The sequence below is a fragment of the Palaemon carinicauda genome, chromosome 8, assembly GCF_036898095.1.
Source record: "Palaemon carinicauda isolate YSFRI2023 chromosome 8, ASM3689809v2, whole genome shotgun sequence".
In the NCBI taxonomy this organism is placed as follows: Eukaryota; Metazoa; Arthropoda; class Malacostraca; order Decapoda; family Palaemonidae; genus Palaemon; species Palaemon carinicauda.
In genome coordinates, this window is record NC_090732.1 from 39,808,396 (window position 1) to 39,820,895 (window position 12,500).

Genomic DNA, 12,500 nt, shown 5'->3' on the forward strand with positions numbered 1-12,500 from the left:
AGGACCATCTGGCCACTTAGATTTTAATTAATACTACGCGAGAGAAAATGTCATCAGTATCTCATTAATTGCTAGAAAGTGGATTACAGGTAATAGGTATTGTAATACTGATGACAACATGAATATACTTCTAAAACAAAATCACGAATACATACAGACACACTTGTATATATATATATATATATATATATATATATATATATATATATATATATATATATACATATATATACATATACATATAATATATATATATACATATAATATATATATATAGTATATTATAGTTTTAAAAAGTATGTGTATATATATATATATATATATATATATATATATATATATATATATATATATATATATAGTATATATATAGTATATTATATATAAAAAGTATATATATATATATATATATATATATATATATATACATTTATATATATACATATATATAACATATACATATATATACATGTATATATTTATATATGTACATATCTATGTGTGTGTATATATATATATATATATATATATATATATATATATATATATATATATATATATATGTATATATATATATATATACACACATATATATGTATGTAAATATGAGAAATCAAAATGAACACAAATGTCACATCACGGAAATGACGATAGAATTAGTCTTCCTTAATCTATTGCAGTTTAAATTACACTCGAATTTTCATAGAAATTGAAAATCCACCGGGCACACAAACAAAGACAATGTGACACTTATAATCTTCGATCAATTGAGAGAACAAATCAAGAGCCAAGCCAATATTATCAAGAAGCTTCATTTCTGACGAATTCCCTTAGCTTAACCGAATTTAAAATAACCATTCAGCCAATACTGAGAAAGCCGTATTCATGTAGTAGGACATGGGTCAGAACAACCACCCATGCACCCCTACGACCTCTCCTACAAATCTATAAAATTTGTATCGCTGGAAAGCTGAGAATGTTTTGATTCCACAAATAACTGGTAACAGGAAAAATACTTGGAATAACTATGACAAATATGTCACGACGTCCCATATTTCCTAAAAAATCTTAATGACCTGTTGATTCACCATCCTTAAAGCAAGAATGGCATGCTACACACCAAATAAAATATGGTTTGATATACATTTAAATACTTTTTTTAATTATTTATATAACCTTGTTATCTAGATAGTTATGTGCGAATGATATACGGTACCTAATTTGAACAAAATATATTCAAATAAATTGGATACGTTTGAGTTTCGCTGTTTGGCACGATAAGATTCCAAATGGATTTGAACCAACTGTACATTCCATTTCAAAGCAGAATGCCTCAGATTTCATTTTGTACATACATTATTAAAATTGGACAAATATATACTAAGTTATTGACCATTCCAAGAGTTATATCTGCATAATGTGAAAAGGTTCACTTGTGTAATTTGATCGCTGTTCTTAACATGAACATTTTCTTAAAAAAAAAAAAATAAATACAAAAAAAAAAAAAAAAAAAAAAAAACATGATTCTCAAGAAGTTTTAATTTTTTGATGCAAATATTCATAGCCATACGGTGAAATTACGTAAATTGATACCCACATGTAAAATTCATATGCCTTCACATTACGTGTATCTTTTCAGGATCAAGTCTCCAACACATGTGTTTTAATTATATCAAATCAAAGAGTAAATATGAATTTCTCAACAGAAATTTTGGTATTTTGATTTTCAATTCAATATTTGTTCAATATTTCTCATTTCACAGATTATGATATCAAGATTATTTAAGACTGTAGTTAATCCTAACTTGCAGCAGAAGGATTGCACCACAGTATATTTGGGGTTTTAAAGTTGAATAATCTTTTTATCACTATTATTATCATGTTACTTCAAGATGTAATCTTGTCATCAGGAGCTCAACGCACGCACACACACAAACACATACAAACATGTATATGTGTGTATATATATATATATATATATATATATATATATAGATATATATATATATATATATATATAAATATATATATAGATATATATATATATACATACATATATTTATATATATATATATATATATACATATATATATATATATATATATACATATATATATATATATATATATATATATATATATTATATTATATTATATAGTATATACTGTATAAGTGCATCGGAAACTTGGAACCTTGGAACCTTACTAAAGCTTTAGCTGGTTGCAACTCAAAGAGCTATGGAAAGAATAATGATGAGAATAACACACAGAGAAAAGAGATCAAACTAAAATAGAGAATCTAACTATATGCAAAAAGAAAAAAGAAATTGACATGGCAGAACCATGCACGGAACATTGCCATTGGGAAAAGCGCCATTGAGGCAATTGCAACTGGGATAATTGCCCACGTAAGAAAATTGCCACTGAGAATGCTGCCACTGGGAACATTGCCCATATGCCATTGGGAAAAAATTAACTTTTATTTAGAAGAGAAAACTCACTCAAGTAGTTTAGCAATATATTAATATTTTGATTTAAAAGATACTTGTGTAGTTTACCAGTAGATTGTCATTTACAACTTTCCATTAATGTTTCCATAATTAGTAATTCGGGTATTTTTACGTTGGCACTGGTCAGTGGGTAAACGTTGGCTATAAAATGCTTACTAATTTCTAAATGCTTTTGATTTGCTTTAAAACTCTTCAAGTTAAGACACACAATGGCAAGTGTGATATAAAATGAACGTGGAAGTGAAATGCCGGTTGATGAATTGCAATACATGTATCATAAACATAGCAAAAATAAGAGTGGCACAATTACCTATTGGGAATGTTCTAAAAGAAAAAAAAAACGTAAAACAATTTTGCACACGAAGGTATTAGCAGAAAATGTTGAAATTTTAAGGTATGTTAATGAGCACTGTCACTCAGCGACTAAGGAAGCAGTTGAAGCCAAAAGTGCTCAAGCACCATATAATGAGAATGACAGATAATAGATGGACATTAAGAATTACAAAATGGGTCCCTAGAGATTGCAAATAACAAAAATAAAAAACACGGGAAGGAAGGAAAGACAAAGGATTGACGAGCTAAGAAAATTTTCGGTTATAGACTGGCATAGAGAGACCATAAGCAGACAGGAGTGGAAGGGCAGGTCTGAGGCCTTAGTCCTGAAGTGAATTAGTAACGGATGATGACATACATACATACATACATACATACATACATACATACATTTATATGGAATAAACCATAGGGAAGATGAAGATATTGATCGAATCCTGATATTATCGTTTCATGTCTTCCTAAAGGGGACTCTTGAAGGTGTCATGAGACGAAACATTCCCTAGGGGTTATTGCATCTACAGTACATACATATATATATACACACATATAAATATCTATATATCAAACTATACACACACACACACACACACACACATATATATATATATATATATATATATATATATATATATATATATATATATATATATATATTTCAATAAAACTAAACAATACCTTGCCTTAACCAAAACTGGTATATCAAACAACCCTGACTTATCATTATCAGCACTTCAGTCCGGTGACCGCTCTAACATTGCAGTTTCTTAAACACAGCAATCAGTGACAAAAAAAAAAAAAAAAAAAAAAAAGGTCAGATAATATCCTACTTGCTTCCCCCCTGTAATTCTTTCCTATTAAACTGACCCGAACCCCTTTTATTTCCTCCGTTGTTTCCTCCCCTCCTTTTTCCCCCTTTCCTAGGACCCCAGTCTATCCCCTCCCCTTGGTCTATCCTTATCATATTGATCAGCATGCGAAGTGCCTTATTATGTGCCATCATCAAATGATCCCTTTGTGATAAGCATTTCAACACTTGTTACTCTTGGAGGTAGAGGGGATATAATAGGCGCTAAAATAATCTTATCTACGTTACACCAGAAAATAAAAATACCTTAATATATCGTCATAACTATGCTTCATATTATGTAATAATAAGATCCATAAAAAACTATTATAAAGGAATCCAAGGTTCTTTATACATACATTGAATTTATACATATATACATATATATATATATATATATATATATATATATATATATATACATACATATATATATATATATGTACATATATATGTACATATATATATATATATATATATATATATATATATATATATATATATATCAATTTACACATGTATCTAAAATGTCTCGATTATATGCAAGTGGCCTTTGAAAATAATTAAGTAAAAGTGAGCAACAAAAACATGAAAATCTTGTGCATACAAAAACTTTATCAGAAATAAAAAACTGTACCTGGAATGTGTAAAATAAATATACCAACGCTTCTCGTAGCCTCCGACCAAAAATGCCATATTTATACAGGCAGCATTAGCATATTTACAGCCAAAAAACTTCGATTGTAAAATACAACTTATCCGCAGCAGAGCATGAAGAATAAGTATATACAATTACAGAAATATTATTTAGTTTGTACAGGAAGAAAAGAAGGAAGGCATATGGTTTCACACGTGATGACAAATACAATTACCTTTGGTGATTTAGGTGATTTTGGACCAGAATATAGACGAGGTGATGGCCATGGGCCTCGTTGAACTATCTCACCACTTGGACCAACCGTTAAATAACGATATCCAGTCTTCGCAGAGCCTATATCATCAAACTCCCGCTGAAAAAGCCGTCGTAGTCTCACACTGGTGGGCAAAAACTCCTCTTCACTAGAATCTTTGGCTTCCACTTTACCAGTTCCCCTGGATATACTTTTCTCGAAACGTTTGGTCAGTTTCTGAACATTACCAGTAAGAACCCTTCTTGCAAAGGGCACAGGCGGTCGGTAATATCTGGAAGGCATACTACGAACTGTCTCAACTTCTTGTAAGACCGAGTCTGGAGAACTGGAAATACTTGACAAATGTTCCGGTCTTCTGTAACCTGTAGCACCATACAAATATAGGTTAGCAATATCTGAAGACTTTCTAAACTGTGGCCGGGTAGGACTTCGTTGAGGGCCTGCTGCAAGGGGACTTGAATCTGGTAGATACCTTGTACTTTCTTGTAAGTCCTTGCTCATCTCAAGTCTTGGAGATGAGGGGACAAAGGTATCTATGTTGGATGATCCCGCTCGTCTAGGCTCTCGGGGTGTACTAGTTGTGGGTGATAATCTTGATTTAATCGAAGTTGCAGGTGATCTTGGGGTGGGAACTGGATGCCTAGGGCTACCTTGTAGAGTCAGATCGTGTTCTAACTCAACCAACTTGGGTGCTCCTCTATGATTAGCTAAAGTAGTTATGGTGGAATGGGTAACCTCTGTTCTAGGAATTGACACTGACTGTGAAACAGCAGTCTCCTGTAAGCTTTTGCCAATTTTTTTACAAATCAGAATTTGTGTCAGTAAAGCCGACTTACTGATTCCCCGCTCGGGGACTGGGGGAGGAGGAGGTGGAGGGGGATAATCCACTTTCAGCGTTTCACGATAAGAACTAAATCGAGGTGGGGGACTAGGGGGTTGCATAGATGTACGTACAGAAGGCTGGGGTATATCTCCATTCACTTTAAAGTCAGAGGTAGAAAATGCAGGTGGTGGGGGATTTTGGGAAGGATGCTGGGTTTTTGTAGCTACTAGAGAAGGCTTACTAGTCCTATCTTTAGTTCTCTCACTATCATCCCTACGAGGGGTTATATTCCGACTGGGAACAGTATCTTTGGGGGTACTCTCACCATACTTACGCTCTGCACCATCACTCTTTCCTTCAGTAGAGGTTACAGAAACAAACGACTCATACTTAGTAACGCCCCCTTCACTTGGGTCTACTTTAAAACGGCGATGTCGCCGAGTTTTCAAAATACCTCTCAACTTGGGTCTATCACTGGCTTCTGCCCTGAAGCCCCCGCTATCACTATCAGAGCCGGAGTCACTACGAAAACCCCCGCTGTCGTCGCTGGAGTTGTTATCCGCCATGCCGTTACTCCCCTTGTGGACACTCTTCTTTTTGCCAAACACAATGCTGATGGTTCTCTTTGCATTGAAAAGACGCACACGAGAATCGGTGGAAGACAACCCTTGGTTATGATATTCGCTTTCTTCTCTTTCAATATACAAATTGTCATAACTCGTAAGCCTGCCACCTTCATTTCCCAGAACACTACTTCTCAGTAATGATATTATATTCATTAGCTTCTAATGAAAATATATTTCCCAGTAATTGCCGAATATATATCATGTACTGTTTGTTGACAAGACAAAGATTTTCTTGGATTTCTCTTTTCAGAAACTCACTTCTAAGGAACTTCTATGTATATCTATATTACGTGGTTTACCAGCAACTATTTAAAGGTTACACTACTTTTACTACGCTGGTAAATAATTAAATCAAATTTCAAAGGGATTGGAACTTACCAAATCAGGTAAATTAGAATGGTATCTAGGATTTTGACACACTATTCTGTTATATGTAGGCACTTAACAATCAGAATACACGTTCAATGGCACTGGCACTATAACAAAATGTAATAGGGTCCAGTGGCACCTATTACTTGTATCCACCACTAAGTCACGTCTACAGCACCCAAAAGATATTTGAGTCTAACGAAAGCCTTCATGGCGTCAATGTACTTATGTTCATCTCCAACATTTTTTACAGTCCTCTGATAACAAGTGATCAATAAGCATTGTTTCTTAATATGTGTAAGCTATTCATCCTGTAATCATTTGATAACTAAAATAAAACAAATTGAAAAAATTTAACAGGAGATATTACAATATCAACTTAGTAAATAGAATTTAATAAAAATCAATCTCCTTTGTAAACCAAATCTAGTTTTAACAATGGTTAAATATAATTATATAAAATCAATTAGCAAGAATCAGAACACATTATCACAGTCATTTGAAACATTTCTCACAATTTGTAAAGCTTCTATGATATAACAATGACAAAACATACACATGAAAAATTCTTGGAATTTTCAATTATTCGTAGAACACAAATATTCCAAAAATATTTACAAATTAAGCGCACTTTGACTCCCATTAAAACTAACGAGACTCCCTAGGTAAGAACACAGCACAATTTAAGATTAAAGGATTCATTAAAAACATTAAAACATTGGAAAACAACATATTAAAATAAAGCATTCCATACATTCAACAAGGAGAGAAATTCTCAAGGAATAATGTCACATCAAAACCACCTATGAAATAAACTCGACATCATCTGAAAGGTCAACATCTTGATTCTTGCAACAAATAAAGAACATGGCAGTTTACGAGTATACCAATCGGACATGTGACGATTCCAATTGGTCATCTTTCTATAATGGCAAAAGAGAGAGAGAGAGAGAGAGAGAGAGAGAGAGAGAGAGAGAGAGAGAGAGAGAGAGAGAGAGAGAGAGGGGGGGGTAATTATCATCATTAGCTAATTTTCATGATCAAAACTCACCTGCAAAAGTATAAAAAAGAATACAAATATTCTAAGAATAATCCTAATTAAACAGACCCCTTCGAACAGAAAAAAAAAGTCACCATAAGACCATTACGACTGATGAATAAAAAAGAAACCCGAATGGTTCTTGCAAAAGTAGGCCTCGAGGAGCCCCCACGGTCCCCACCCCACCCCAACCCCGCCCGACCATATAATTATTTTGTTAAAATCTGCGGTCTTTATTTGCCTGTTTTCACTTACCCGAGCATGATTATACGGAACAAATGATTCCCCTGTTAGACGTATACTGTACAGTACACATCAACTTCAATGTCCATCATATATCTAAGATGATGAAATTTGAGAGAAGTTTGTCTCAAAGTCCTCTATCGAACTACGAATTGAATTAAATTGAATATCAAATTTAGGCCTTAAGTCAAGCACCGAGACATCAAAGGCCATTCAGCGCTGTATAATGCAAATTAATCAACCATACACGTACCCTCAAATTTGGTAACATTTTAACTTCTTAAACTAATCACACAACTTTTATACAATATTTTCTATATGCAAAATAAGGAGTACAAGTTGTGCTGACAAGGCGAGTGTCAGAAAAACTGACAAACAGAAGGATGGTCAGACAAACGGAGAGTAAATTGTGTCCACAACTTTTGCAGTAGGGGACGGACTTCTGTAGTCTTCTACGAGTTTTGCTAAAGCAATAAACAACATTCCCAACAGGCCTATAAATCAATCCTCCAAGACATAAGAATGGGATATTAGTTCCTAACTTTATCGGTAGGGGACTTCATTAATCATCGCGTAATAAAATATTCAAGTTTGCTTTCCCTGCTCAAAATTTTTGTCATGGGTAGAATAAAAATAAAACCAACTTTCTCATGAAACGTTGAACCATAATAATGACACTAGACGCCACAACCTACTTACCATGGACGAAGAGTTATTAAAACCCAAAATCAAAGGAAGTGACAATCTGAACTGGAAGCAATTGCTAACAACACTGGTATTTTGTCGCAAAAGTTTCTCATTATACAAACAGAAACATAAAGGAATCACTCATACACGAATTTTAGCCAGTATATTAAGAAAAATAAAGATACGAATAGCGCCACCCTTTGGGAGATATAGATACTCGACAGGCGATTCCATATTTCTAACGTACCCACAAATTCAAAATTAAACTAACCAATAACCGCTTCCCTTCCTATTGATATAAACCTGCCAACAACATATCATTTTCTTTTTGAACTAACAAGTCCATCATGAGAGCTGTATAAGGTGAGAATCATTTCTACTGATGAACAGACCTATACGATTTGGTTTATCTCTACATCTACCTTCCTGACAACATCAAACAGAATAAAGAATAAATTATGATTTAAGATGTATAGTGAAGTACCGAAAACACACATCTAAGTTAAAATATTCAAGGGAAAGACTTGTCAGACTGGTCCTCCTTCGTAATAGCTTCACAAATATGAACACCAATATCGGTTAACGTGTCATGATTGAAAGACATTCACACAGATACGAAGACATGAAACGACACCTTTTCATCACGCAAGGATCTACCAAGTACTAGTTTTTACTTGGAGGGCCCAACCTTTCGAAGGAATGGCTATCGAAAACACGACATACCTTTATATCAGTAGTAGTAGTAGTAGTAGTAGTAGTAGTAGTAGTAGTAGTAGTAGTAGTAGTAGTAGTAGTAGTAGCATTAACAGTAATAAAAGTAGTAGTAATAGTAGATAAGAACTATATTTAAATAAATTATTTTTCATTAGTGCCAGTTTCCTTAATATTTTACTGATGAAATGGTCAGGCACTTTATTCCCGCTTCTCCACTACTATCATTCTTCCTCAAGCAAAGTTACAAATTAATTGCTATACTAACAAATTAAATTTGTATCTGATAATAGAAGCTTCTATTGCCAATAAAAAAATCCAATTTATCAACTTCAAACTGCTTGACAAAAGACACACCTCTCATCTATCACCTCCAAAGCCAGAAAGTTCTGACTTGGCAACTTTTAAAACAATGAGTAAAAGAATGTTCCGGGACCTGAAACCTAGCTTCTCCATAAGCCAAATTACACTGCACATTGCCTTACACAGATTAATTACTTGAAACCCATTAGACGCCATTACTGTCGTTTATTCCCTCATAATTATCACGTTCCTCCCTACCTATTTAGATTTACAAACCCCATATTATCTTCAGGAGATAGACGGTGCGGTGAAATCTGCTAAATTCGACCTAGTAATTATCCATTATACCAAGTCATTACCAGGGGATTGCCACTCCAGTTTTACGATCCCCATGTACGTACAACACCGTCTTATGTCGTAATCTTCTCATTAGTCATACATTGTATTTCTTTTTTCTAAAAATCCAGCTTTTCATCCATCAACATTATCACTATTCTACTTCCTGGCCACTCTAACAACATTTTTGTCCTAACTATTTACGTTTCTGCTTTCATTTCTCCGAAAACTAAAATATCCAACCGTTTATCATCAAACAACAAATCCCTTCCCCACTTTTGTGCAGTGGACCCTATCCACCAACACTAACCGATCCCTTCCGACATTGAGACTCCACTCTCGATGGTGACCCCTTTACTTGAATCAGCCGAGACGTGGTCTGGACACATGGTCATTAATATTGAGTAACGGATAATCACTTGGAGACGCCAAACAAAATATTTTGTTGTGGACTCCTTTACCTGCCTCTCCCTCTTCTTGTTACATACCCTATCAATTTCATCCCTCACCTTTGCATACTTGAATACTTTCCACCCTCACTTACCCTTCGAAAGAACGCCCCAAACCCTACCAAAATAGATAAAATAGTCTAAAATGTACTGAATAAAAGCCATATCTCACTTCCATTTATCAGTCTAAAAATCAAGTTAAAATCGCTCAAAATTTCAAATTTTTCACATTTAACAATTAACATTAACTTATTTTGTGTCAAATCCGTTTTACATAACATACATATCAATTTTCAACAAAATCCTGTTATTCATCCTTTTTTTTTTTTTTTTTTTTTTTTGTAAAATCATTTTGTGTTGGTAATGCAAGTTATTTGATATTTCATCTTATTCCATAAGGATTCCAGCTGATTGTGAAGCATAATAAATTGCATGATATCCCTTTAAAATTTCCAATTGACACAGAACCATTGCATTATAATAAGCTTTAAATGAAGGCGAGCAGAAATTTTCTACAATATTTTAAACTGAAAATTTTAGCAAAACTACTCGTGAATGTACCAACACATTATCATAAAAGCACAAGCAAATTGAAAAATGAGAGAAGCCTCTAAAATACTTTTTCAAACCTTTACAAAATGTGTGTGAAGTTGAAATAAAGATAAATATGAAAGCACAGAAGAAAATCTATTTATGCCTAAGTAAGTAAATGACAAAGTCTAACCTACACTGCAAAATATCATAAATGTATTTCTGTATACAGTCCTATATTATAAAACTGAGCAACGCTATTATAACAGATAGACTAATGGATGCGCTTTGATGAATTGTGATGCCCTTCAAACAGTATTTACTCTAATTTCCTTTAATGTCAGGATGCCAGAAAGCCTCAAATCAATCAATCATCCTTTAATTAAAACCCCATTAATTATTCGTTCCGAAAACTATGTCGCAGTAAAAACCATTCAGCTTACCCAAGGAATCAAGGAAGTTAAATAATTTCATAACATTATATCAACTCGTAATAAAAGATAAGTCATTCAAAAGAAGATGTCTGCACCCTGATATTATACTCGGCTTATTCAAAAATGACGAAAATTCTATTACCGCTGATAATGATGCGCCTATTATTGGCAATTCCGTGCTATCACTGCGAAAATTGCCATAACAGAAACATCTGAAGACTGACCAGTGATTCCTTCCTTTGCTTTGACAAGTCTTGGATGGTATACGATGCCAATAAAAATGTCTTGATAACAGCGCAACTTTCCCAATTTATAGATATCGATATGTTTCGAACCAACATGTTATTTTTTATGGTTCCATTTTCTACCTTGATATTCCGATAAACTAAATAGATCATTATTTTCAGTTACTATTTGGTATTTTTAAGCTTTAGTAGAATTTTCTTACTGTCGATTAAGTCTTGCAACATTAAAATCCTTTTGTAAGGTTATTATTAATAAAATTAAACCGAAAAAAAAACATTGCGTTAACAGCAAAAATACTATAAACTGCAAAAAGAAAACCTTCAAAAACGTTTTCGAAATTGCAAAAAATTGAAAAAAATACGGATAATTTAAAAAATAATGTGGAGCACAACTTCAAAATATATAAAACTTCCACAACTTCTGATTAAAAAACCGAGTTTCGGAGAGCAATTAGATTGATCCACATTTTTCAATTCCTAGAAAATATTCATCCAGCGGAATGGACATCAGGTCCGACCACATCCGACTTCAAAGTATCACGAACTTAGTCGCGTGAGTCGTTGAGATTCATCATCGTGCCGTACTACGAGAACGCAAAGTGGGAAGCCTTGAAATTACAAGAAAGCCTCCATGCAAGTTTCTTCAAGACAAGGGCCATTCCATCAACATTCAGCTCCTTTCTGGATTACCGGGTGTTGATGGCAGAGAGGCAAAAGGCAACTTCCGTGATTCAATCGTGATTTCACAGGCAACACCCAATCAGTGAGAGAAGGCCGATTTCATTGTCACTCGCACGAGAGATGAGGCCGAGATGTCTTTGACAGCAACACAGCTTTAATATGATTTTATGTTGTGATCACGTTTTCATTTCTTTTCTATTGCAATTTAATATTATGCTTGTCAAGGTTTAATCCTATTACAAGCCACCAACACACAAATATGACCTATATAATATTGCTCTAAGACCAGTAGTCAGTAAACAAAACTAGCCACTTTCTCCATCTTACATACAAGTATCAAATTTAATATTATATACATTCACCGATATATACTTACTATAAGTATACATACATATATATATATATATATATATATATATATAT

The 12,500-nt window shown here is 33.5% G+C and overlaps 2 protein-coding genes across 3 annotated transcripts in view; both read right to left on the minus strand.

Annotated features, from left to right (window-relative positions):
• LOC137645715 (rootletin-like) overlaps positions 1-12,500 on the minus strand; it is a 746,485-nt gene that overhangs the window by 536,091 nt on the left and 197,894 nt on the right. The window lies entirely within an intron of this gene.
• Positions 4,493-6,202, minus strand: LOC137644735 (uncharacterized). The gene has a single exon (XM_068377636.1). The coding sequence runs from the start codon at positions 6,200-6,202 to the stop codon at positions 4,493-4,495; it is 1,710 nt and encodes a 569-aa protein (XP_068233737.1).

Bases quoted from the DNA above. Each gene is read 5' to 3' on its own strand.
- LOC137644735 (XM_068377636.1), bottom strand. From the start codon at position 6,202: ATGAATATAATATCATTACTGAGAAGTAGTGTTCTGGGAAATGAAGGT.